Below are 27,677 nucleotides of genomic sequence, written 5' to 3' on the forward strand. Positions count from 1 at the left end.
AATAAAAAAGGAAAAGCATTGTAATATAAACAGCTCTGGTCTCACTGTCCAGCTTGCAGGTGTCCATTAGACTCTGGTGAAGTAACTTGTGGCAGCTGCATTTGTAGGAGCCCTTTGGTGTTTGTTGGCAGACGTGGGAACAACACTCCCGAACTTGGCAGACACTCATTCTGTCTGAAAAATTGGAGAGCCAAAAAGAAAGTCAGATATTAAAGTAGAACAAAAAATCAAAGCCCAGCTTGTCGCCTCAAGCATTGAAGTGTCTTCTTAGGGAATCATATACCTCCACAGGTGTGGTGTCCGTCTTCTGGAAGCCTGGTTTGCAGGAGCAGAAGGCGTCCGTGCCATTGTGACACAGTGGGCTGTCTCCATCTCCACACTGAGTTCTGTTACTCCTGCAGTCATTCAGTTTGGTGTCTGAACACAAAAAAGTCAAACATTAGTTGGAAATTTTTTTTTAAAACAACTAATACTGCTGATACTTAACATTTCAAACCTCACATCTGTGTTGAGCTGTACGATATGATAATACTTTAATGGTCAGATCAAGTCTGAAATTTGACTTGCATCACAGCAAGTAACATCACTATCACTGAGAGAAAACGTGTTCACCCTTTCGTGTGCATTTGATCTGGGATTTAGCTCTGTATTTACTGTGAGGATTGACTGATGCACAAAGGAGTGCTTCATTCTGACTTTATTGAAACGCGGGACTCTGAATCTCCCATTAGATGGTAGCAGTTCATATTCACTGTTCAGAACATGGTTTGGGTCCGAGATTATGTTGTTGGACAGCCTTATTAGGTTGTTATGATAGGCTGAGTCATAAAGTCTCTGACAGGGTTGACCAACAATCTTTGAGCAGATTTTTAACAGGTGGAGCAGTTTTGATTTTAAAGCTGTTGACAAACATTTAACATAGAAACCAGTTTTGACATGAGGTACCTGTCTTGCAGTTGATCTCATCAGAGCCATAGTCCTCACAGTCGTTAAAGATGTTACAGCGCAGAGTGGAGCTGATGCATCTGCCGTTAGCACACAGGAACTCGTCCTTCTCACATGTGGGAACAGCTGGAGTGGTCTCTGTGGACATAAAACAGCACACACACAAATACGAGTCAACAATCTCCTTGATCAAAGTCGAGGAAAGAAAGGATTTAACAGCAATTTGAACGACTCCTCAACTTACGGCAGTTGAGTTCATCCGAGTTGTCGCCACAGTTGTTGACACCGTCACACCACTTTGACACTTGCAGACATACACGGTCATTTTGGCAGCGGAGAGCTCTGGTGGGAGGACACTGGAACCTCCCTGAAAGCCGAACAGAGAAAGAGGACAAGAGGGGGAAATAAGAGGATGGAAAATAGGTCAGGTCAAAAGAAGGAGGATAGATATTCAACATTTTGAAGTGTGTGATTTCTCGAGGCTGCACTCACTGCACTCTTCAGGATTCTCGTCAGAGTTGTCTCCACAGTCGTCTTCACCGTCACACTTCCATGCGAGGGGTTTACACAGCGTGTTGTTACACTGGAGCTCATCCAGAGGGCAGTGACGCCCAGCTGAGGAAAACAGGACGAGCTTTTTGAGTACTTTCATTTTTATTTGTTCCGTTCATGGTGTGCACAACTTAATGTATAACAATTATTTACAACATGTCTCTATAAACACACCATACCCGAAAAGGAGCAGGGAGAAGAAAATCCTCTTATATTACCTGCCCCTTGCTCAAAATAAATAAATAGAAATAGATGGTCTGTCCTTCATATTTTCTTATTCACAGCCAATCATAACAGTATCGTAGGAAAATAAGAGAAACACAAAAACGTACAAACTACTACTTCAAGCCAGACAAGGTTGAAAAGACAAATATTAGCATAGAACTAACTAACTAATACAATTAAATATAACAGCATATAGAGACACAAACCGACACTTACCACCACTGCCACAATTGTCCTCATCGCTGCCGTCAATGCAGTCGGGGTCGGCGTCACATCGCCAGCGGATGGGGATACAGTGACCGTTTTTACACTGGAACTGGTCGTTGTCACACTTCAGATCACAGCCATTCTGAAGAAGCATCAGTGGCATAAGTAACACATAACACATACTATTCAACTTTCTATCCAGATGAATACCAGAAATTATATAAAGGACATTAAGTTTCTGCACCTCATCAGATCCATCAGCACAGTCATGGTCTCCGTCACACTTCCACCTCCCAGCAATACAGCGGCCGTTCGTGCAGGCAAACTCGCTTTCTGAGCATTGTCGAGGCACTACAGAAAAAGATAGATAAGCAAACAAGGTCAGTGACATGACACAAAGTTTAACACAACTAACAGTTAGCTATGACTGTTCCAGCCTTCAGCACAAAACACAAGACAAACTTTGAAACAACCACAGAGGAAGACAGAAGGAGGTGATGTGAGAGAATGAAAGGAGCTCAATGTTGTTTAAATGACTTGATTTATTTGTGGTGTTTACATGTTATTGTAATAATATTTTTGTTAAAATGTTCCATGTGGATGTGGATTCAGTTTTGTACATTTTATTAATTTAGGAAAAGACATTCCTAAGTGTGTATCCAATGCCTTTATTGGACAAAGCACTGGCACAGTTGCATGCAAAGAAAAACAAAGGATGACAAACTATTTATATTCTCAAACTCTTGGATAGTACTTCATTGTTATGTTTGCTTGTATTGTAAACTAAAGTTCCGTCAGGGAAGATGATGTCAGAGGATATTGCGGACAAGGATACATTTTAAAGTGTTTTGGTTGATTTAGATATTCAGTTGTATTTATTCGAGCAGTATAACGTTATGCAGTGGCATCTAAAAGGAAATAGAATAGCTAGCTGTTAAGCAAGCTATTGTATCGTTACTAAATGTATCTATCTAGAGCTCAGCTTTCAGACTCTCACAGATGGTGGGGGTCACTGCAGGACAGGAGCGTGAGAGTGGAGACAGCATGGGGCAGCAGACACAGCAGAGAGGTGACATATGAAGGTGGAGTAACTTACCTCTAGCTCATGCCAACAGGACAGTATGAAATTAAACAAATATCAGATGAAGTGAGATGCACCAGAAATGACAGAGAATGGATGTGTGACTTATTATGCAGAGTTAACAGGTTAGTATGCTACTAGTGGACAAGGCATGAGTGTAAGTGACACTGGACCAGGTGAGATAACAGATGCCAACAGTACAGTATGGAGGCCTTGTCTCTGAACTGAAACGTACTGCACTTGTCTTCATCCGAGTTATCCCCACAGTCGTTGTCGTAGTCACACTGCCAGCGGCCCGGCACACAGCGGTTGTTCTTACATCTGAACTGGTACGGCTCGCATGTCCTTTCAGCTGGGCAAATAACAGAACATGTCAAGAAAGCAACAACAGTGCACCAAAGGCCTCCTTAGTTGCGTCTGTCTAATTTTAAAAGGAGATGATATTCTTACCACACTCCTCTTTTGGTTCATCTGAAGCATCGCCACAGTCGTCCTCGCCGTCACACTTCCAGCGAGCAGGGATGCATCGCCCGGAGTCTTTGCATCGGAACTCGTCCACACCACAAGTCATCTGGGCTGGAGAGGCACACATTTGGGGGTGGTTACATTCCAGTGTTAATTTCGTCAACGATAACTATGACGAAAAATATTCGTCAACGACCTTGTTTACATGACTAAGACGAGACGATGACGAGCTAAAAATAGATTTTTGATAATAAAAACTATGACGAAATGTATATTTTGTTTTCGTTGACGAGACAGGACTAAGGTGTTAGTGGTGGACTATCAGACATTCAAAAGGCAGGATATTTTCCCCCAATTGTCTGTCTTGTCTGTCAAAATGCATCCCTGTCATTGGTTGAATTAGTTGGGATTCTGGGAATCTGCACATGTCACTCATATTACACAAGTAAAGTGTTAAGAGAGTGAAATGTTGCTTTACGAATTTCAACACTTGATACCGTCACCTTGAATCCAATTTCAGATACCTGTATTAACTAAATTAGTTTAAAGAGAGAAAACATTTGGACTAAAAGTTGACTAAAATGTGACTTTTCATCGAGTAAAACTGGACTAAATCATTTTGAGTTGTCGTCGACTAAAACTAGACTAAAACTATGAAGGATAAAAAGGATAAAATGTGACTAAAACTAATAACCATTTTCGTCTAAATACTACGACTGAATCTAAAATAGCTGCCAAAATTAACATTGTTACATTCAATTAGAGATGTCCCGATCCGATCACGTGATCGGGGATCGGAGCCGAACACGTGATTTTCAAAAGATCGGAATCGGGAGGAAAAAAATCGGGGATCGGGATTTTTTTTTTTTTTTTTTTAAATAATTTTTTTTTTTTTTCTTTATTCAATGTTACAAAACAAAAATGACCATGTTCAAGTCTTAAAGTCATCCTGAGGCCTTAGTTTTTATACCATTATCGAGAGAGAGAGAGCGGGCGTAACGCTAGTCAAGCAACACGCGAACCTTAAGTTTGGGGGTTTATTTTCGAAGAGTCATGAGCGGTGAGCGCGGGACGGTGGCAGACAACGTCTAAACTCGCTTGATGTGTTGCCGAGATACTGTTGTCGGTTTCGTCGGGTATGACGAATCAACACATGANTTTTTCTTTATTCAATGTTACAAAACAAAAATGACCATGTTCAAGTCTTAAAGTCATCCTGAGGCCTTAGTTTTGGTTTCAAATTACACAACATCATGTATGTGTTGCTTCTTTGGGGCTTGTTTTCATAGACCTGGTTGCTTATTTCTCTCAAATCTGGCAACAGAGTGGGCAGGGCGCAGTGTCTGAGTACTGATAAGCTTTATTTTGTTTTGATCCAATGCTGCACAACTGAACTGATCCAATGCTGCTGTGAAAAAAAGAAGCTATATCCATATAAATAATATTCAATTTAAATAAAAAAATAACCTTAAGGGACAACTTCAATGCTTTTTTTCTTTTTTTTGTCTTAAAATGCATTGCATAAAGATCGGATCGGGAAAAATCGGTATCAGCAAATTGTCAAAATCAAATAATCGGAATCGGATCGGGAGCAAAAAAAGGTGATCGGGACATCCCTACATTCAATAGTTGATTTAGATGACTCATACTAAACAAACATTCCTAAAAAGATAGAGACTTACTGCAGTTGGCGGGCTCATCAGATCCGTCCACACAATCATTGTCGCGGTCGCACACCCAGACACGAGGAATGCAGCGCTTGGTGATGGCACACTGGAACTGGGTGGGAGCGCAGGTGACCTCGGCTGCGGGAGAGATTTACAGATTTAGAGTTACTCTGTGAAATATATCATAAAATGATATAGCATTTCAGGTCCGGATCTCTATCCTAAATTATGTAAATGAGAAAAGCTTTGACTTACGGCAGTCTTTCTCATCCTCTCCTTCTCCACAGTTATCCTGACCGTTACAGCGGAAAATGCCTGGGATGCAGCGGCTTGGATGGGAACACTTGAACTGGCTGGGCAGGCAAACGTGAATATCTGCAGTGCAGTTACACAGGGAGAGCAACAGAGAAACAAGAAAGAGATCTGATAAATAAAGTACATGTTGCCCTGTCGTTTTATAGTTGTAGACTACTATCATCATCTTCTAATTGTGTAAGGTCATTATTAGGGGGTAAATAACCTTAGTAATTGTTTAAAATTATTATATTATTATTAATCAATTTATTGAATATTGTCATAAAACATTTTTTTATAATAATAATAAGTATAACAAAGAGATGCAAAACAAAACAAAATTAAAATAAATACATTCTCAAACAGACTGTCATGTTCAACAGGGGCAAGAAGCTGCTTAAAAAAACGTTTCTGGTCCTAAACCCTAGCGTCATGTTCGTACGGAGCCCCTAAACTTTAAGGGACAGTTGGGATCTCTCGTGCTCACGAGATACTAACCCGTTATCCCGACTTTTTTTTTTCTCTCTTTCTCTTTTTCATGTCCCTTTATGGGACATGACGAATGATTTGGTATCTAAATAACAGTTTTAGTTTAGATAGACTTGTACAATATTTCAGCTCATCATTATTGTTATTCCACAGGTCAACTTAACAATATAATAATAAGAGAGACATACCGCAGTTGGCCTCATCCGAGCTGTCCTGGCAGTCGTTGTCTCCATCGCAGATGTAGGCAGGGTTGGTGCAGATGCCGGTGCCACACTGAAACTGCCCCGGCCTGCATTTGAACTCCGCTGTTGTGAAAAAAACAAGTCAAAGTGTGTCAGGATCATGCTAGAGGTATACCACAATATTATTAACACTCAATTCACACACATACATACGTTACAGGAATGCAACACCCTCCTGATTATTTTTCTCAAACACTTACGGCAGTCTGCTGGCTCATCCGACCGATCACCGCAATCGTCCTCCGTGTCACATTTCCACCAGAAAGGAATGCACTTGTCATTCTTGCACACGAACTAAAGCAGGAAGAGCGACAACAATCAAAGAGATGATAGGGCATAACAGCAGGAGCTACTGTAGCTACTGAAGAGAGCTGGGCAGCCAGCCAGCTGTCAATACACATTCATCAGGCATAAGCAGTTCCTCAAACAAGCCATAGAGACATGGAGATATGAAAATCCACAATCAACTGTTCCCATTCAGAGATATTCGAATTGATGATGATGTTTACTCCGCTTCCTCACCTGGCTGGCGGTGCAGTTGGACATGCATGCGCGCTGATCACTGGCCAGGTAGAAGTTGGTGGGACAGGCACACTTATACCCTCCTCCAGGAGAGAGGAGGCAGAGGTTACTGCAGCCGCCATTGTTCGTCTGGCAAGGGTGGTTTAAAACTAAGGAGATGGAAAGTGGGGAAATGGTTTAACCTCGGATTGCATAGATATATTTTCAGGCTGAGGTTATATAATATCTGGATTAAAGAAGGGAAAATATATGTTTGAGAGTGGATTCGTTATACTAATCTGCCCATACAAAAATATACTTAACACAATTTAAAGCTTTGTCAAAGCTTCATTCTTGGACTGGTTGTTTAGTTGGTAAACATTATTCTGTATAAAAAACTGAGCCACTAAAATATGTTTTTAACTTTTTGGGGAATTTGTAACAAATTTAAAATATGATAAATTGGAAGTACCGGTAGTTAATCCGTGTATCTACTGTCCAATTGTTTTTCTTTATTAAACACGTAAACGGAAGAGCGTTCGAGAGGCCTTTTTGCTTTTTACCTTACTAAATGGTCTAATGGTCATTGGAGCGAGGGGCGGGGCGAAACTCACGGAAGTGATTTCAAAACAAAAGCACTCGTTTGCTAAAATCACACTTTGAATCACTACAGTATCCTGCTGAAGGACCGCTGATTATTATAAACAAGGGGAATTTAGCGATCACAGCGAAAACGGCCAAGACACTTATTGAGCCCAGAAAATGGATGTTATTAAGGGCTGTAAATATAATAAGCCTATGTCTAAAATGGACTACATTGTTAGGAGATTTAAACTATACAGCGATTCTGCACTGCGGTCACTCAGCCGCCTCTCGCGTTTGTTTTTTCAAATCAGCTTCTCTTAATTATTCCTGCTATATTTGACGAGTGAAACAAATATTTGTTACCACAAGTTCTTAAGGAAACTGACACTGTTGGACTCGGTTCTAGTTTGACTTCTACCAGAAATAAAATGAAGTACTTTTACTGTGTACTTTGTGAGTAATCCTCTGTCAAAGTCCCCTCTTTAGTACATAATGCATGTTTTTCTGCTATATTTGATGAATGATAAACAAATATAATTTTACAATTAGTTCTTAATGAAATTGATACGGTTTGACTTTGTATTAGTTAGCCTACTACTTACAATACATTGAAGTACTTTTACTGTGTATTTTTTGAGAAATCCTCTGTCAAAGTCCCCTGCTGAGAACAAAATCAAGCCACTTCTGCTCAAGTTTGATGAGGGAATTCTTTTTTGTTGCCATTAGTTCTTCGTGAGATTGATCCTGTTGGACTCAGTACTAGTGAAACTACCCCCACAAGTACTATGAAGTACTTACTGTGTACTTTTCCAGTACTCCTCTGTCAATGTCCCCTCCTGAGAACAAGAATGCATGTTTCTCTGCTATTTTGAATAAGCGTTAAAAAACCTTTCTTCATGAGACTGATATTGTTGGACAGAGTATTTTAAGAGGATGGTAGACTGCACACTGACACACTCTGTCAGTCTTGTTGGCCTCTTATGATGCTGCTGTCTTTTAAAATATGATTATTTCTCTGCTCCAGTTCATTCCTCGCAGATTCTCCCATCAGTCCCAGTCATTGCATGTCAGTCAATAGAGCTTTGAAAAATGTGTCCAATTCAACGAAATGTTTTTTTGTGAGTGAAGGCCAGAGCTAAATTATAGATTGTTTGATTTTGTAATTGCAAGGTGAGAGAAAATAAATCCACATCCTTCTATGAAACGTATTTTATTTCCTTTTCCATTGTTATACTTACTTGCATTAGAACATTTGCATGTTGAACTACATGCTGGATATCTTCCCAGCCTCAAGGAAATACAATAAAATAAATGGATTCATAATTAAAAAAAATTGATAAAAATGTATAAATTAATAATGTTGTGGGCAAACATTTCAAATTTAAATATAAAATGAAAAATAAGTTTACTTTTGAAATGATTTCTCACAAAAACCTTTCTAAATTATAGTAAACTATTAAAAAAGGTTGGATCAATATACGTTTTTCTGCCTAAAATAGTCGACATTGAACGTAAACTATATCAAACACCACATGCATGGCAATTAACCCATTTTTGCCCGCTATTTAAATTGACTTTGGTTAGTTAATACAAATATTGATATTATATATATATAATATATATATATATATATATATATACAGTGGCGCAAAAAAGTATTTAGTCAGCCACCAATTGTGCAAGTTCTCCCACTTAAAAAGATGGGAGAGGCCTGTAATTTTTAACTATGAGAGACAAAATGAGAAAACAAATTCAAGAAAATCACATTGTCTGATTTTAAAATAATTTATGTGCAAATTATGGTGGGAAATAAGTATTTGATCAATAACAAACAAACAAGATTTGTGGCTCTCACAGACCTGTAACTTCTTCTTTAAGAGCCGCCTCTGTCCTCCACTTGTGAACTGTATTAATGGCACCTGTTTGAACTCGTTATCAGTATAAAAGACACCTGTCCACAACCTCAAACAGTCACACTCCAAACTCCACTATGGCCAAGACCAAAGAGCTGTCAAAGGACACCAGAAACAAAATTGTAGACCTGCACCAGGCTGGGAGTACTGAATCTGCAATAGGTAAGCAGCTTGGTGTGAAGAAATCAACTGTGGGAGCAATTATTAGAAAATGGAAGACATACAAGACTACTGATAATCTCCCTCGATCTGGGGCTCCAAGCAAGATCTCACCCCGTGGGGTCAAAATGATCACAAAAATCCCAGAACCACACGGGGGGACCTAGTCAATGACCTGCAGAGAGCTGGGTACCAAAGTAACAAAGGCTACCATCAGTAACACACTACGCCGCCAGGGACTCAAATCCTGCAGTGCCAGACGTGTCCCCCTGCTTAAGCCAGTACATGTCCAGGCCCGTCTGAAGTTTGCTAGAGAGCATTTAGATGATCCAGAAGAGGATTGGGAGAATGTCATATGGTCAGATGAAACCAAAATAGAACTTTTTGGTAAAAACTCAACTAGACGTGTTTGGAGGAGAAAGAATGCTGAGTTGCATCCAAAGAACACCATACCTACGTCTAGTTGAGTTTTTACCAAAAAGTTCTATTTTGGTTTCATCTGACCANTCTTATTTCTCTGACTTGTTGTTTTTCTCTTTCTCTGCTTCAGAGCGGGCACTAGACTGTGCCTCCAGTGGGTGCCAGTTTCACTGTGCTGTGACTCATGATGGGCCTCTGTGCTACTGTAGCAACGGCTATGAAGTCGCTGCAGATGGAAAGACGTGTAAAGGTGAGTGGGTGATTTGGAAGATGTATTTTAGCCTTGCCAAAGTAAAATTCATGAAAATCATCTGATTATTTTGACTTTTTGCTTGCTGGCTGCATTCAGAGAAAATAAGAATTGTTGTTTTGTTTTTATCAAACCAAAACCAAGATAAAAGATCAAATCATATTCCAGTGTTTGGTATTTCCCTTTGCTTTTGTTAGCTATTTCCTAAAATCTTAAGCACACCCAGTGCAGTGAATTGTAACAAGTTGTGTAGAATCTCTGTGTATTTAATCCCTGACTGTGTCTACAAATGCATTGTTTTTTCCCTGTAGATTTCAATGAGTGCAATGTGTACGGGACGTGCAGTCAGACGTGCACGAACACTAATGGCTCCTACATCTGCAGCTGTGTCGAGGGCTACCTGGTGCAGCCTGATAACCGCTCCTGCAAAGCCAAAAATGGTGAGAAGGCACAAACACAAAATGATAAGATGTATTTATCAACCCTAAAAAATGAGTATATTGGTTTCTCCTGCTGTATCGTCTTTTGGTTTACAAGCTTGTTCACTAAAGAGCTTTTATGTATCTTCATCTCCTCTTCCTATCTCTTCCCCCTTATCCCTCCTCTCTCTCATTTTGCCCTCTCTCTCTGTGTCCCCTCCCCAGACCCAGTGGATCGTCTGCCTATGCTGCTGATTGCTAACCTCAATGACATCCGCTGCACTTCTCTGAGTGGATCCACATCCCGGCTGCCCTCCATTGCCACCAAGCAGACCATGGCTATGGACTTTATCTATGCCGAGGACACCGTGTGCTGGATAGACGTCGGTGACACCCCTGCTGCCACCCAGCTGAAGTGTGCCAGCATCCCTGACCTCAAGAGTGTCATCAACATCCGCACCATCAACATTTCCCTCAGCCTGCATCGTGAGTCGTAGTTTCATTGACAAAAATGACTCTGATTGTAACATTTTATTTTCTGCTGACACAGAAAAATGTTGTCCGGTTCTTTGAGGGCCATGACTGTTTAGCTGTAGACTGCCAGCGAAAGAGAAACAAATTCCTTGCATACGAGCACTAAAGCAATGCTGAGGTAATCAGTTCGAGTTGTCAGCTCGCTCCGTGTGAAAATTCTGTTCTTTGCCTCAGGAATCAAATGGTCAACTTTGCATCTGCTAGCTCAGACCAATGTAAGACGTGAGGCAATAAAGCCTCATCTCCGAAAGCTGCTCAGACCAGCATAAGTGCCAAATAGAAAACGCTGAGTCCAGCTTTATTTTTTAAAAGGTTTGTCTTTGAAGAACAGGGGCTTCCTGACACACTACTAAATCATCCCGTAGAGGCAGTATATGTGTGTGTAGTTTACTTACAGTGATATGATTCATTTATGGCTGGCAGCATGCCTTCAGGCATCCATTTGCACATTTCTTGACAGGCAAACTGTTACCTACTGTGTAGCCTGATTTATGTACCAACTGTGCATTGCTATTCATAAGCTTGGAAATGTATTTGTTCCAGTATCTTGTTTAATGCATTTGAAAGTGATCGTTTGTAGCCAACTCTGGCTCTGGTTTTGATATGACATTTGGCGCTAGGTTCTCCTACAGAAATGCTCTGTGGCTTCATAAGCCCTCCCAAATACTGTACATTTTGTTCCGAAGGGTGTTGTAGGAGGACAGCAGCGCATGATTGTATGTAGAAGGATATAGGAGTTTAATAAACCACAACAGATACAAATTGACAGTGAAATGTCTTGCCGGTGAAGGCAACGTCCTGACTCGCGCTTTCACACAGACACAGAATAACATGCAGACTATGAGAGCACTGCCCTCTGAGAGACTTGTTCATATAATGCTGACATGATTTATCACTGATTACGAGCCTGACAGGATTTGTTTTTATGCGCCTGGCTGACAGAGCCGTTACTCCCTAAGAATGGGGGCAGAAATGTAGACAAAACATAAACGCAAGGGTGTGAGTATGTGCGTGTGGGAAGCGTTCCCTTGAGAACTAGCCCGAGGCCTGAAACGTGTAGTGGACATTTTGTTAACATGAATCTTGTTTTACTCTTTTGAGCTACTCTATCAATCTATGATGTACTATACAGAGGACATCCTGGTCTTTCCAGTGATATGTCATTGGTTAAAATTGCATGCTGGGAGGTTCCTCTTTCTTTTCATCCAAAATGGCAGGCATGCCAAAATCAAAATGTTATAGAAGCAGGTCAAGTAAAATATTGTTGAATAATTGTAATTTTTACCATGAAAATCATATATGCTCTTGTTTATTAACATGTGAGGAACTATATAATTAGTTATGAAAGCAATTAAATAATAAAAGTTTTGAAATAACAGCTCTTTTATAAATGTCCATTCTAGTGGACGTCAGGGCCATCTTCCTGGACTTAATGACTCAATATTGTTGCAGGAGATGGAAATGAAGCAGACATTTTCTGTACCAGATAGTTAAGGGACATTCAGATTTGGAGCTCTCAGATGATGAGAGAGATGAGGATGAGTCTTTGAAGATCTGGAAAGATTCACCAAAAACCAAACTAGTTTTTTAGTGACCAAATAAACGGCAATGTTCAGATCAATTACTTATTTATGTTTTAAATAAAGGTGAATGTATTCTTGTATTAATAACCATAATACGTTACATAGTCTATCTGTTAATTTTGGCTGTCTTTTCAAACTAAAATGGTCCTGACGTCCTCTACAGTGGATATACTGTAACATTTATAAATAAAATTTTAAAATACTAAATTACAAGATGTTTTTTAACCCTAAATAGGTAGGAAATAAAAAATAAAGAAGATTGGAAAACATTTTTTTCCCTCGGTTCCCAGATATGCACTTTAAATGACGCTTGTGCAACTGCTGTCTCTGCTGACAACCGGGCAGATCCCAGGCTCAGTGAACTCCAGCATTTTCCAGTTGATTCAATGCACTCTCATTAGTTACCCATATCCCACCTTACCCTCATTGTGTTGGCTTGCCAGTGTGCCTTCCAAATCCACTGCTCTGTTAAGTGGTCTGAGAGGTAAATGGGGGCGAGGGGTGGAACTGTAGAGTGGACCCTGAGAGAAAGATTGACGCAAGGGAGACAAGGCAATGATAAAATGAGAGGGGGGGGGTGAAAAAAGGTAGTGATTTTCTGTACCTTGGAGGTGTGTGTGTGTGTGTGTGTGTGTGTGTGTGTGTGTGTGTGCGTGTGCAAGTGGTCATGCAGATGGTATTTACATTCCTCTGTTGGGTTATGTCAGCCTGAACAACCCCTACATTCCTCGGGCCGTCTCATGTCCTGTCCAGTCAGGTCACTTTAACACGCTCATAGCTGAGGTTCAGATGCACACACTGACCCATATACCTTTGACTCACAAACCCATAACTTAGTGACATATTCACTTTTATGATTTGTGACTTTTTACTCATTCCTTTGCAATGCCACTGTACACATACTGTATATATCCATGTGCTGTCTCACTACTGTACACTTTAGATAATCAGATGGTTGCATTGTGCCCTTGTTTTTCCAAAGTCAACCTGTAAATGAGAGGCAGCATCTAAAATTAAACTTTAATAGGCATTTGCTTATACATTTAAGTTGTATCTTATCAAATGTTTGTATTAGAAAGTGCAGTTTGGAAAACAATTGTGTAATTGATTTCCTAATCAATCTAGGATATGGCTGGGTAGTGAGCTGTGTCGGGCGTATTGACTTTCCAACGGCTCTTTGCTTTGCTTTGGTGTACAGTTAGGGTTTTCTGGAAAGGGTTTCTGCCCGGAAATTGTTTAGTGTTGGTAAGCCACCAAGATCTTGTTGCATCTTGTCTTGTGTCTAAGAACAATAAACACTCTCATTAAATGACGGTGATTTCCTGTATGACATGGCACCGTTCAATTTTTTTCCTGGAAGTTTGTTTTGTTTCATAAAAATCGATTGAGATGTTATTTTATGAAATTAGAAAAGGTGTACCGCCACTATGAAACACTGGGAAAACCCTGTCTGCAGTCAATCAGGGAGCAAACAGACAAGAGACTCTCCTTGTATTTTGGCTGACTCATCATTTGAAAGTTGCATCAGTCTGGCCTTTCCACTGTGATAAAGAGCAAACAAAAACCTCTGTGTTATTTGGTCTGGGTCAAAAGGCAATTTACTGCTTTTACTGGATGATTTCCATTCTGGTCATTCACTTTAAAATGCTGCAGGTCTTGAACAAACCATTTGCCATGTTTTTCTTGAACATTAGCTTGCTCTTTCAAAACATTTCTGATTTCATAAATGGGGCCAGCGTGGGCTCTTTGTCTGCCCCATTTGATGTTTTATAACGAGTGGGGCTCAGGTGCTCTCCTAGGGCAAACCTAGGGATTGGCCTTAGATGGATATGGATGAAGGCAAGTGGGGGTTGGTGCAGGGTTCACATAAACAGTCTGATTTATAGCTTCTGGGAGCCGGGCAGATAAGTGGACGAGGGTTCCAGATGTGGCCCGCTCTGTCTGTATGTGTGAGTCTCTGACTGGGAAGATAAAAGGAGTGCAGAGCCTACTCATCCCATCCTTTTCACCCTCAGAGCGGAACTCCTCAGCAGGGACCAACCCCCCCCCCGTGTCCCACTGCCCATCGTTCATACCTCCATCTTCCTAGCCTTTGTTCTTCAGGGTTTTTTCCAGAATAAATCAGTGAACAGAAATGACTATATATTAGTCAAGATCTGAGTATTAATGTATAGTTTATTGGGAAAAATCCTCCAAGGCATTCGGTCTTATCAGAATCAGAGTTTACTGTATTTTATTTGTACTAAATACTAATGTGTTAGACTTCAATGTACTACATTATCCAAATAGAGCATGACTATCTGACCTAGAGGACATGTGTTTAACCCATTGTTTCTTATCAATAGTTTTTAGTCATGGGTGGAATTATGTCACATTAGCCCTGGCCATCCGGTCTTCCTTTCCAGCCAATAACCTTTCTTTTCCACTTGCAGCAGATGGGGATTTGCCAATGGCATAACTGTTAGGAATTATAGCCTCTTAAATAGAGTTCATATGTCGGATCCTTACGGAAAATCATAATGGCTTCACTTTGAAACTCTGCTTATGAGAGGTCAAAGAGTTTTTTTTTGCACAGATTAATAGGATACTCTTGGCACGGGGAGGATTATGAAAGCAGCATGATGAAGATTATTTTCTGCTTCGCGCTAAAATTTAAATAAAGGAATACGCGCACTGACATGCAAACAGAGGAAATAACATTCATGAACACATTTTAAGATGCTATTCACGAGTCTATGCGCTGCTGGGTGACTAGGTTGAAGAACTCAAAGGCTGTGGCCCTGTATGTAAATACCTATGCTATTTTGGCAGAAAGCATGTTTGTTGTTGCCAGTAAGACCCCCTCAGTTTGTGAAACGTTTTCTCAGAGTAGTGTGAGCTGTTAGGTGTTAAGGGCAGGAAGCGAAATGGGGTTGTGAGGGCAGGGTGGTTGGATGAGGAGAAAGGGGTGGGTTCATTCAGTTTCCCAGCAAACGTACCACTTTCCAGAATCTGAGTAAGTGAGCATGTCAACAGACTGGCTGGCTCTGGATAAGGGGGTCTACTAGATTTAGGCTGTTGCACAACGCAATAGAAACTGTGTTGCATAACTGGCTCCTCTGCTCTGTATATGAATCGAATCAATGCTTTGTGCAGACAGGCTTCCAGCTGGATTTCTTTAAAGGAGTGTGGTTTCAGAGCTGATACCAAAGGGAGTATCACTATACCTCTCAACTCCATGACAAACTTCCCCCCATTGTCAGAATTGTGGTTCTGTTGTTTATGAAACATCTTGGACTGGTTTTAACTCCCTCCCTCTGTTCTTTTGACTATGAGTTTTTAATTGCCCCATGCATTTACAGTTACCTCCCTTTTTTAAACGTTAGATATCCAAGTCCTTTGCCAATTGTCAATATATTATGTCCCGCCTCGAGGCACACCGTTAAATGTTCTTATATAGATTTATTTCGCTATGATTATCTTTCTGTCGAACAGTGCCTCAACCCCATCCTTCATGGATTCCCATGTTCTCCTCAGAACTGTTTATATTCTAGCACCAGGCATACTGTAAGTCCCATGTGAGGCAAGTCTTTTGAAGCTCTGTGTATGTTTGGTAGGTGGGGTGGGGGATTTTACATTAGGCCCAGATGTGTTTGCTCTTTTGTGAAGCTTGCTTTGGCTCTGTCTTTAAGCAGCATGGTTGTCATTGTTGGGGAGGCTCCAGCGCAGATGCTTTCTTTATGAATGGTCACAGCCCTAGGACGATTTGACTGAGGCTCCCTGTCAATGGTGTTAGAACTCAATCATGTACCCCAACATCAAAGTTGTTGCTTGGATTACCTGGAGAGACACGTGTGGTCACTTTGATACGTTATGTGTGAGTAGCGAGCCTGTGTGATGTGTATGTGTGTATACAGTGTTCTGCTTTGAAAGGAAGTGTGGTGGCAGCTGTTAAAACACAAGGCTGAACGTATCTTCTCAGCAGGGTCTCCCTGTGGTTGGGGATTTCTGTACCCAGTCTCCTACAGGACAGAGGTTCTCAGAGAGGGAGAAATATTTCCTATGTTAACTTAACACTTCAATCCTCCCAATGCTGGGGGTATGTCTGAAATAAGTCCCCGTCAGCACATCTTCCTCTTTCAAAGTTGCCTTAGTAAGCAGTGGGGCTTCAAAATGTCAAGTTCCTTTATCACAAATGTTGCAATAGTATTTTTTGGACACTTTGACCTATCTTCAAGTTGATCGGTAGCATTTCATAGCTCCATGTGTCATGTTTCTGTGCTGCCATGGCAACATCTTTTTTTTTCCTTTGGTTTTTGTTATTACATTTCCTTCCTAACAAAAGTATGTTCATCCCTCCAGTAATTTTGAGAGAGATTTGTATTTATTAATTGATTTGAATGTATTGAATTCATTATTCAAAAAACAAATACAAGACTGCATTGCACTCACAAACAATGAAGCCCAAAGGCTTATTTCCATTGTGGTTCTCATTTATGCTATTCATACTTTGCCTAGTCACTTTTTGTTGTTTGGTTTTCCATTTATGGTCACACACATGTAATTGCTCTTTTTTTAACATATATGCACAGAGAAAGGTGTCATGTATTTTACGTCATGTGATCGGCTCTCCCGATCGGCCTTTATAGAGAGCACCGATTGATCGGCCAATACCAATCGGCGGCCGATCGATCGGAGCATCCCTAGTAGGCACACTGCTACTACTACTACTACCTACTAACTACTAACTACTACTGCTACTACTAACTACTGCTACTGCTAACTACTAACTACTGCTACTACTACTGCTACTACTACTACTACTACTACTACTACTACTACCATGTAAGTCTTAAGTATTTACAATAAGTGAGCCATGCATACACTACTTAAGAATTTCACAATACAGTATGTTCTTAAATTAATCAAAAATTCAAGTCTTCAAGAGAATCTCTCCTCTTACAGCAGTTATTTGTTATTTCTCAAATCCACTGAAAGGAGTTCAGCTTCGAAAAGTGCAGGCCTTCACCTCTCACTCTTTATCTGTCACTTGAGTTTTTCTTTACCTCCCCCCTGCCCTGCTTGCCTTTAATCAAAGACGAGTGGAGTGCTGGCAATGGACAGCCTGTTGGACCCGGCAGTACATGAAGATGATGGCTCTTATTAGTTCAGCGCTGTTATTTTGTTTTTCAAGAGTATGGGCACTCTTGAGGAGAGGGTCATGGCATCATGAAGTGAGGAATTTTGAAATGAGGCTGGATTATGACCAAGAGTTACGACTATGCGACTATGCTCCAAGAGTCTCTGTTTTTTCTTTTTAAATTCTTCTGTCCTGTACTCAACCTTCTCTCCTCTGCATCCTTCAGATGTGGAGAAGATGGCTATCGATTGGCTGACCGGAAACTTCTACTTTGTGGATGACGTGGACGACCGAGTGTTTGTCTGCAACAAGAACGGCCAGACATGTGTGACCCTGCTGGACCAAGAGCTGTACAACCCTAAAGGCATCGCCTTGGACCCGGCAATGGGGTCTGTACTTCCCTCAGCTCCTCTTGACCTAAGAAAGTACCCTCAGTACGGTTTTAGCATCATTTGAGAGGAAAATGCTGTCCTATGTTCAGACGACGTGCTGACCAAGCAGGCGGTGGAAAATCAAAGCACTTCCTCCAGATGGAAGCTAAGACGGATACTTGTGCGCCACACACACACTTGCATGTTTGCTGTTTCAGGTTCCTGATACCAACAAGTTGCTGAATGTAGTTCCCTTTTCTTAAGTATCACTTCTTTCTTTCAATTCTTCTGGAAATCATTTTGAATCCATTTCACTGACTCATACAGCCATCTCCGTTGTGGTCATTGGTGTTGTGCCAAGACAAAATGATATATGAAGTCAAATAGCAGTCATCCAATTGCTTAAAGTGGCTATATAAACGTTTAAAACCTTCCATAAATGAACCTTATCCAGAACTTAAGGGAGAAAGCAAGAAATAAATTCATATATATGATATTGTAAGTCATTCCCAGTGGAGCCCAGAGTAATCTCAGTTCAAAGCTCCTCTACCAACAGCGCAGGGTGTCATTATTTTATAGCCAATAAACTGTGCAATCAACACTCACTTCATAGTGATGAGCTACATCCATATTGCTACTTTAAGTCGGTTCCTTCTCTCACTAGTAAAAAATACATTTTCTGTCAATTGACCATTTAATGAACTGCCTCTTCCTTTTCGCTCGTCTTCTTCTGCTACAGCAAAGTGTTCTTCACAGACTACGGGTCTACGCCCAGGGTGGAGCGCTGTGACATGGATGGCCAGAACCGCACAAAGCTGGTGGACACCAAGATCGTCTTCCCTCATGGCATCACACTGGACCTGGTCAACCGGCTGGTGTACTGGGCTGATGCCTACCTGGACTACATCGAAGTGGTCGATTACGAGGGAAAGAACCGACACACCATCATCCAGGGCCTGCTGGTGAGGTTTAAAGGATGTTTGGATGGGTTTCAACTCATTTAAATACCAAGTACATCCAAACATACACAGAGATGCAGCCAAGGATATAGACTTCTGATTGTTCAGCCCTCTTTTAAAGGATAAACCAAACAGCAATAGCCTGACGTCTTAACTAACTTCAGATTTTCCTTCTTTAACACAAAACATGTGTTTTCCGAATCTGTATCATCATTGATTTAATATCAGTTTGAGAGATGGCAATGTTTTCCAGTTGCCTCCCAGCATTAAGGCAAACAGAACCTGCCTTCTATCTCCTTCGTAGTCCTTTTTATTGCCTGATTAATCTTACTAAAGAGTGTGTGATTTTGCTGCTTAGTGCCTCTCTTAACACATTGTCTGGCTCTAGTGAAGCTTGGCTAAAACGTAAAGTAGAGTAATGATCATAATGAAATCAGGACTGCAGAGATGGTGCTTGTGAGAGAAGTAGAGGAGGTAATTTGATCCCAGCCCATACATCTTTCTGACTGTAGAGGAGAGCTGCACAGAATAGAGCCTTTAAAAGTAAAACCTCTCTGTTTAACAGCAGAAGGGAAGAGGAGCCATTATGCTGCCCTGTGCCAAGTTTACACAAACTCTCTCTGTTTCTCTGTCCATGTCTACATTTGTCTGTCTCTGTCTGCCAGAGATCTATTCACATCTTGAGAAACTTTTAAGATTCATTTTATCATGATTAATAGTTTAAGAAAGTTTCATTATGCAGAAATAGACAAACAGCGTTCAAGATAGAATAGTCTCCACAAACTATAACAAGAGCCATCAGTCATTTGCACTTCAAGCTTTTTTACAGAGGTCTGGATTTATTTATTTTTTTAATGTTTTTATTGTTTTTCGTTTTTGTTACAATAATGAACAGACAAACAATATGAAGGCAGACATGGTCATCCTGGGTAAAGAGAAATGCTTACTATGTTGTAGAAAACATTATACATAATATACATAGATACAATATTGCACACACATCTATGCAATCACATTTAGATGCTCCAGCAGTATGTGCATACGTGTATACATATTTAGGAATGTAGGGCTAACAAAGGCAGGGTTACATCACGCTATCAGGGTCTAGAGGTCTGGATTTTCAAAAGCAAACCAAAAAAACCGTTTAATTTATTTTGTTGCTTTATGGTCTTTTTCAGATTGAGCACCTGTACGGGCTGACTGTATTTGAGAACTACCTGTATGCCACTAACTCAGACGAAAGCCACCTCAACTCAAAGACCAGTGTGATCCGAGTGAACCGCTTCAACAGCTCCGACTTCCAAGTGGTGACCCGGGTCGATCGGGGGACCGCGCTGCACGTGTACCACCAGAGGCGCCAACCCCAAGGTACAGGCTCTTAGCTTGACTCCTTACTCACCTAATCCTTTCCATTGATAAGTCACCATAGCATGACGGCTGGTTTTGTTGCCCCTCTCTCCTGGCTTAGTGCGCAGCCATGCGTGTGCCCTGGATCAGTTTGGGAAGGCTGGAGGTTGCTCTGATATCTGTCTGCTGAGCAACAGCCACAAAACCCGTACATGCCGCTGTCGCTCTGGATTCAGCCTGGGCAGCGATGGAAAGTCCTGCAAGAGTACGTTTAAAAAATATATAGTTTGCCAAAAATGAACCCCATCCCATTAGTTTCAGCACTGATGATGGCAATGAAGGTGGTTACACAATCGCTGACAGAAGTAATGACAGTTTTTCATTGCAAGTGTTTTCTTTATCGTGCAGAACCAGACCATGAGTTGTTCTTGGTGTACGGTAAAGGTCGTCCTGGAATCATCAGAGGCATGGACATGAACGCTAAGGTGCCTGATGAGTACATGATTCCCATTGAGAACCTCATGAACCCTCGAGCTCTGGATTTCCACGCACTTAGTGAATACATCTACTTTGCTGATGCCACCAGCTACATTATTGGCCGGCAGAAGATAGATGGCACAGAGAGAGACACTATACTCAAAGAAGGTAAGTACTTTCTTACCAAATCCTGGAATTTAAAGAGTTAAATCACATGGTCTGGTCATTACACGATCTTTTCATTTTATCCCCTTGATAGTCAATCTGAATTTGCCAGCTAATTTCTTCTCACACCGGCTTCTTTGGCTTATCTCAGGTATTCACACAGTAGAGGGGATAGCAGTAGACTGGATGGGAGGTAATCTCTACTGGACAGATGATGGGCCTAAAAAGACTATCAGCGTTGCCAGGCTGGAGAAGGCTTCTCAGACCCGCAAGACGCTCATTGAGGGAAAGATGAGCCATCCTCGTGCCATTGTGGTGGACCCCCAGAATGGGTGAGACACTAAAAGGGAGGGTATTTCCATCTTAAATAGGTGTTATTTTTCTCATAAATGTTTTGTTGAAGTTTTTAATGTTTGGGTGTAGCCGGATGTCCGAATGTATTAGGAGAAGATGGTTTGTGTCTTGCAGCTGTGTGGGCTGCCTGCATTGTAGATGTTTAGCACATTTGTTACATTGATGTGTCTGTGGGAGCTGATCAGCTTTCAAGGGATTTTTAGAAACTCCCTTGTTGTGTTGGTTGACATTTCAAAGGGCATGGAAACTTAAAAGATACATTTTGACTGCACTAGCTCTCACAGAATTGTCTTATCTTACTCCTCTTTTGAATGTGTGCCAGATGGATGTACTGGACTGACTGGGAGGAGGACCCCACAGAGAGCAACAGAGGAAAGATCAAGAAAGCTTGGATGGATGGCTCACATCACCAAGTTTTCCTGACGAGCAAGACAGTGCTGTGGCCCAATGGCCTGAGTCTGGACATTCCCCAGGGCATCCTGTACTGGGTGGATGCTTATTACGACCGTATTGAGTTGGTTTACCTCAACACCACCGAGAGAAAGGTTGGTAATGCTTTAATGTTTCGACTTTGATGTATTTCTGTGTATACAAATCATTTTAGAGATACTACTTGGGCGACTGTGGCTGCGAGAGAGAGCAGTCGTCTTTCAACCAGAAGGTTGTGGGTTTAATCCCACCCCATGCAGTCAACATGTCGATGTATTCTTGGGCAATCCTTGTGTGTGAATGTTGGTTTCCTAGAACAAGGTGCATTGATATTTATTAATGTGAATGTGGTGAATGATTTGTAGTTTGTTAAAGCGCTTGGAGGTATAAAGACCTGATAATAGCACAGTCCATTCATCTTTTTATTTACTTCTAATTCATGTGCAATGTCTTATCTATGGTGCTGTGACGAACAATGACCCCAAATTGGGATCATTAAAGTACATTTTATCTTACTATTTGAAAACATAAATGGAGATCTAACACCTATATGTTTCCTCACTCATCAGGTGGTGTACGAGGGACAGGAGCTTAACCACGCCTTTGGATTATGTCATTACAAACAATTTCTTTTTTGGAATGAGTACCGTGGCGGCAGCATCTACAAACTGGACCAAGTCACTAAGACAGTCACCCTCCTCCGCAACGAGAGGCCCCCTATCTTTGAGATCAGAGTGTATGATGCACACCAGCAGCAAGGTATAGCTCCCTTTTATCCTTTTCACGTCAAGAGTTTCTGATAAATAAAATGCGATGATAATATGTTCTTGTTTTTTTTTTTTCTTCTTGTAGGTTCCAATAAGTGTCGAATTAACAACGGTGGCTGCAGCAGTCTGTGCCTTGCTATTCCCGACGGCAGGTCCTGTGGCTGTGCTGACGATCAAATCCTGGATGGAGATAATGTCACCTGCGGAGGTACTTAGCGGCTTCACCAAACATCAATTAGGAGGGTTAAGGAAAAGTCATTACTCAGCAGGAGTTAAGACTGTTAAAGAATGCTAAGCTGGACTTTCCATTTGCTAAACTAAAGTCCACTGTGTTTGGGAAATCTGGAGAGAATTTTAAAAGACCTCCAATAATATTTTGCAACCTTAAGAGAGCTGAAAGCTGACCTCACCAAGGCTTTGTTTTGTTTTGGTGCTCGGCTCTTGTCTAAATGGCCCATCTGTTTCTCCCCCTGCCCCTGATCTCATCTCCAGCCAACCCCTCCTACGTGCCCCCGCCTCAGTGCCAGCCCGGGGAGTTTGCCTGCAAGAACAACCGCTGCATCCAAGAGCGCTGGAAGTGTGACGGGGACAACGATTGTCTGGACAACAGCGATGAGGCCCATGATCTCTGCCGTAAGCGTGCCATGTCATTGTCATAGTTACACAGCAACACATATATAAACAAAATCCTGTGTTTTAGGGCCTTAGCTCACGAGAACCAACAGAGTGTAAGCTACATTTTCCAAGATTGTCTCTTTCCATGCAGCGTAATGTGTAATTTCACTCTCAAGCTTTCCTCTTTGCCAGGCGATAGTTAGAAACAGGGACTCATATTTTTCTTGGACGTTGTTTTCCCTTCTCTCTTGATTAAAAGTGACATATTTAAAGGGCGAAGATGATTAAGCCGGCTTTATATTATATCCAAAACAGAAAACGTTTATTAACCAGGTGGCTTGAAGATTATTATTTTCCTTTCCCAGACCAGCACACCTGCCCAGCTGACCGATTCAAATGCCAGAACAACCGATGTATCCCCCTGCGATGGCTCTGCGATGGAGACAATGACTGCGGCAATGATGAAGATGAATCAAACACCACCTGCTCTGGTATGAACAAACATGGAGGTCCTTGTAGCTCAAGGAGTATTACAGTTTGGCTATTGGTTTGCAAGACCCGAGAAATGAATTGATCATCCCTGATTTGGTGTGGAACTAGGGTATTTGCTGTTAGATGATGAGTATTTTAAATAGTTTTAAATAGTTTCAAAATTGTATAATTGTAAAAAAGCATCATGTTGAGATTGAGAGAAACATTAAAAGTTAAATAGAGAAACAATGGACTTTGGCCAGACAGACAAGTTGCAAGTAAAGCAGACATGTTTGGATTTGTTCATTCTGAGTTAATCAGTTACGATTTGTGTGTTGGATGCCAGCATGAATTTGCAGTCCAGGAATATTGATCTACACCATTGTTATGGGAATAGGCTGGACCATAGCAACAGTACTCAGCTGACAGTATTTGTAGCTGTCTCTGTGTCTCCAAATAATTTAAGGAGACAGCAATATTTGTATTATATTTTATTTATATTGTATTTAGGTAACAACTATTTCAAGTACTCATTGCAGCAGTAGAATATGGGAAATTAGATAGTCAATATCTTATTTAAGGGCCATTAGGCAAAGCAAATGTAAATGTTGACTCATGGATATGGAAAGAGGAACCTTTAAAAAAACTTTCCCATTTTAACCCTTGTTCTCTTGCCAGCTCGCACATGCCCACCAAACCAGTACCCTTGTGCTAGTGGGCGCTGCATCCCCATTTCCTGGACATGTGACCTGGACGACGACTGTGGAGACCGCTCAGATGAACCAGACTCCTGTGGTGAGTCTTTATTTGCTCTTGCATATTGCAGCTTTTTTTGTAAGAACACCTTTACCAAAAGGCAATAAATAGGGTTATGATGTTTACGTTTTCTCTCTTTAACCATCCTCAGCCTACCCAACCTGCTTCCCTCTGACTCAGTTCACCTGCGCCAATGGCCGCTGCATCAACATCAACTGGCGCTGTGACAACGGTAACCCTCTTCTTAGACTTCCATTTGTGAGCTGCACATTTAAAAATTATGCAATAACCGAAAATGAAATATTTTACGTGTTTGTGTACAGACAATGACTGTGGGGATAACAGCGATGAAGCCGGCTGCAGCCATTCCTGCTCAAGCGTCCAGTTTAAGTGTAACAGTGGCCGCTGCATCCCAGAATACTGGACCTGTGACGGCGACAATGACTGTGGAGACTACAGTGATGAGACTCATGCCAACTGTACCAATCAGGGTAAGGACCAATAAAAGTGTGTACCAATCAGACATAGCTCTGGTCTAAGAGTTACTTTGTGGGACATTGTTTGTTCTTTCGCTAGCTGTATCCGAGTCAAGCTCTCATCAGACCTTGTGTTGTGTTTCAATTTGTTTACATGTTTCTTTTTTGCAGCAAAGAGGTTGTAACAATGAAAAAGGGATCATTTTTCTTTTTATCTGCTCTCCATGCCCCTGCCTGTCCTCTGGCTTTTAGATATCACTTGCAGAAAATCCTCTCTGTTGCTCTGTTCAGGATGTGATTGTGTATGTCGTTAGAGATAACAATTAAACTCTTTCCTGTGCTTGTGCAAAGGGCACAGATGTTTTGACTTTGCTGCAGATTTACATGTTTAGAGTTTAAAATAGCTGGCAGCCACATTTAGCTGTTTGGGAACATTATGTTTCACTGTGACCAGCGTTTTCCGCCAGGGGGCCGTCTTGCCGTCATTTGACGCCCTTATTCTGCTCGGGACGCCCTGAACGCGAGCCGAGGGCGTCCAAAAATATTAATAATTCGAGAGAAGATCGAGAGCTTTTAACGCTTGAAATGACGAAAAGGACAAGGACATCCCTCTGTTGGAGGGGCAAAGGAGTCTGGTGGGATTCTTTTCGGAGTATTGAAGATCGTTTCCCCGACATCGAAGGTGCCTGCTACAGGACAACATGGAACGTGCGCGATTTGGACGCGATGAGCGGGGGGGTTTTAGTGGAGCACGCGCGTGAGCTGCGCCTGCAAGCACCAGAGCCTCGCAGCGGCGAAACTGAGGCTGTGAACATTTGTGTAACGACTGGGGCGGCGTCATAGCACAGTTTTATAGTTTTTCTTCCGTCTGCCTGAAACATTTGCTTTTGTTTATTGTGTGTTTGTGTTTTGATGTTGTATGTGCTGTCTGATCCATGCAGACACACAGCCAATTGCTGTCAAGTCCCAGCATGCACAAACAGGGCTCAGCGTGACCTGTTGGTCTAATGAGGTGTGTGTGTGTGTGTGTGTGTGTGTGTGTGTGTGTGTGTGTGTGTGTGTGTGTGTGTGTGTGTGTGTGTGTGTGTGTGTGTGTGTGTGTGTGTGGCTCTTTCGCAGTCTGGAAGTCATTAGCTGAAATAAAAATGCAATACTATCGCCTTCCCCTCCTGTGTATTATAGTCCTGTGCTGAAAGGCCCATTTCCTGCCTCAGCCGAGCCAAGTGCTGACCTTTGCCATCAGGGGAAGTCATTGTGCCACATCACTGTTGGTGGCCTTTAATCTGCCTGTGACATCCGTCAGTGAGCTGTGTGTGTTATTGTTGTTTGGCTTGGCTCAGTGTTTGGTGGTTAAAACAGAGTCCGGGCATACCTACAGATTTATTAATGACTATAATGGCCCATTCTTTGTTCTCTTTGTTTTTTTGATAAACAGCACTCTTCCTCTTTTTTGTTGGATAACACTTTGTATTTCTGTTTTTTCTCCAGCTACCCGTCCACCAGGTGGCTGCCATGTAGACGAGTTCCAGTGTCGGATGGACGGCCTGTGCATTCCCATGCGCTGGCGCTGTGATGGAGACACCGACTGTATGGACCTGAGTGATGAGAACAACTGTGAGGGTGTGACCCACATGTGTGACCCAGCAGTCAAGTTCAGCTGCAGGGACTCTGGTGAGGGACTTCAGATGTTAAGGATGATTAGGAATGTTTGCAATAATGTTAGCACAAATAGGGTTTTATTCTCTGACACATGAGGACTAATAATTTCAAATGCAGCTTGTTTATGGTTTGTTTAATTTGTTTAAGTTATGACCGTAGCTTCTTATTCGGCAAGGAGGATTATTTATATTGGATAGTTGAAGTTTCCTCTATTTATGGACTCTCCAGTTCAATCTGTTCTGACTTTAAGGGTCAAGACAATTTTATAAAAATGTAATTCATTTTGCATTTCTGAGCAAATCCACTGATAACCCAAGCTTTAACTTGTTTTCATCAATCTGGATAAATATGTTTGAAATAAAAGTCTTAATGTTTTGTTATTGACAGCTCGTTGCATCAGCAAGGCATGGGTGTGTGATGGTGACAGTGACTGTGAGGACAACTCTGATGAGGACAACTGCGAGGCGTTGGCGTGCAAGTTGTCTCACCACATGTGTGCTACCAACGACTCCATCTGTCTGCCTGCTGAGAAGCTTTGTGACGGCACTGACGATTGTCCGGACGGCTCTGACGAGAAACTTTGTGGTACACAAAAACATTTGACTTAAAGCGCAACCCAGGTTAAAAACATACTACTCCCCTGTGTAGGATTTGTTCCAACTCTTTCATCCTGTTCTTCCTGGCAGACTTGTGCTCACTAGACAACGGTGGCTGCAGTCACAACTGCAGCATCATTCCTGGGGAGGGCTTCATGTGCTCGTGTCCCCTGGGCATGGAGCTGGGAGCCGACAACAAGACCTGCCAGATCCAGAGCTTCTGCGCTAAACACCTCAAGTGTAGCCAGAAGTGCGAGCAGGAGAAATCCAGTGTCAAGTGCTCCTGCTACGAGGGCTGGGAGCTGGAGGCGGACATGGAGAGCTGCAAAAGCACTGGTAATTAAGAACAGGGCCTTTATGCCATTAAACGTGTATTTACTGATGCAAATCAATTATTTGTACCTTTTAGATTTAGAGCACTATAATTGTTCTTGGGCTGAAGAGGCTTTACCATACTGATTCTACTCTATGTATACAGTATTAAATGCAACATCATGGTGTTGAGGATGTTTTTATTCTACATGCAAACCCTTTCAGTTATTCAGTGTTTTTCTTTGAAAGGAACAGAAGGAAAAGAAAACATTT

At 41.6% G+C, this 27,677-nt stretch overlaps 2 protein-coding genes across 2 annotated transcripts in view; one reads left to right on the forward strand and one right to left on the reverse strand.

Moving 5' to 3' along the window:
* The window catches only part of LOC104956942 (low-density lipoprotein receptor-related protein 1-like), a 25,758-nt gene extending 18,943 nt beyond the window's left edge, over positions 1 to 6,815 (reverse strand). Inside the window, exons 1-12 of the mRNA XM_010784522.1 lie at positions 6,690 to 6,815; positions 6,368 to 6,461; positions 6,114 to 6,230; positions 5,398 to 5,517; positions 5,158 to 5,280; positions 3,461 to 3,586; positions 3,246 to 3,362; positions 2,174 to 2,280; positions 1,939 to 2,071; positions 1,438 to 1,560; positions 1,190 to 1,312; positions 946 to 1,083 (exon numbers count right to left, since the gene is read on the reverse strand). Of these exons, the coding sequence (XP_010782824.1) occupies positions 946 to 1,083; positions 1,190 to 1,312; positions 1,438 to 1,560; positions 1,939 to 2,071; positions 2,174 to 2,280; positions 3,246 to 3,362; positions 3,461 to 3,586; positions 5,158 to 5,280; positions 5,398 to 5,517; positions 6,114 to 6,230; positions 6,368 to 6,461; positions 6,690 to 6,713 (1,345 nt within the window). The 5' untranslated portion in view covers positions 6,714 to 6,815. The remainder of the gene's footprint in view (positions 1 to 945; positions 1,084 to 1,189; positions 1,313 to 1,437; positions 1,561 to 1,938; positions 2,072 to 2,173; positions 2,281 to 3,245; positions 3,363 to 3,460; positions 3,587 to 5,157; positions 5,281 to 5,397; positions 5,518 to 6,113; positions 6,231 to 6,367; positions 6,462 to 6,689) is intronic.
* Positions 6,816 to 6,846: 31 nt separating this feature from the next.
* The window catches only part of LOC104956943 (low-density lipoprotein receptor-related protein 1-like), a 47,011-nt gene continuing 26,180 nt past the window's right edge, over positions 6,847 to 27,677 (forward strand). The window contains exons 1-21 of the mRNA XM_010784523.1: positions 6,847 to 6,853; positions 9,876 to 9,995; positions 10,307 to 10,435; positions 10,640 to 10,900; positions 17,877 to 18,039; positions 18,761 to 18,983; positions 20,159 to 20,348; positions 20,449 to 20,592; positions 20,736 to 20,972; positions 21,121 to 21,301; positions 21,646 to 21,868; positions 22,322 to 22,511; positions 22,605 to 22,727; positions 23,012 to 23,152; positions 23,500 to 23,625; positions 24,284 to 24,400; positions 24,513 to 24,593; positions 24,685 to 24,852; positions 26,326 to 26,508; positions 26,884 to 27,081; positions 27,183 to 27,428. Coding sequence (XP_010782825.1) covers positions 6,847 to 6,853; positions 9,876 to 9,995; positions 10,307 to 10,435; positions 10,640 to 10,900; positions 17,877 to 18,039; positions 18,761 to 18,983; positions 20,159 to 20,348; positions 20,449 to 20,592; positions 20,736 to 20,972; positions 21,121 to 21,301; positions 21,646 to 21,868; positions 22,322 to 22,511; positions 22,605 to 22,727; positions 23,012 to 23,152; positions 23,500 to 23,625; positions 24,284 to 24,400; positions 24,513 to 24,593; positions 24,685 to 24,852; positions 26,326 to 26,508; positions 26,884 to 27,081; positions 27,183 to 27,428 — 3,451 coding nt within the window. The remainder of the gene's footprint in view (positions 6,854 to 9,875; positions 9,996 to 10,306; positions 10,436 to 10,639; positions 10,901 to 17,876; positions 18,040 to 18,760; positions 18,984 to 20,158; positions 20,349 to 20,448; positions 20,593 to 20,735; positions 20,973 to 21,120; positions 21,302 to 21,645; positions 21,869 to 22,321; positions 22,512 to 22,604; positions 22,728 to 23,011; positions 23,153 to 23,499; positions 23,626 to 24,283; positions 24,401 to 24,512; positions 24,594 to 24,684; positions 24,853 to 26,325; positions 26,509 to 26,883; positions 27,082 to 27,182; positions 27,429 to 27,677) is intronic.

This window comes from Notothenia coriiceps, unplaced genomic scaffold (assembly GCF_000735185.1).
Source record: "Notothenia coriiceps isolate Sejong01 unplaced genomic scaffold, NC01 NC01_scaffold00026421, whole genome shotgun sequence".
NCBI classification, from domain to species: Eukaryota; Metazoa; Chordata; class Actinopteri; order Perciformes; family Nototheniidae; genus Notothenia; species Notothenia coriiceps.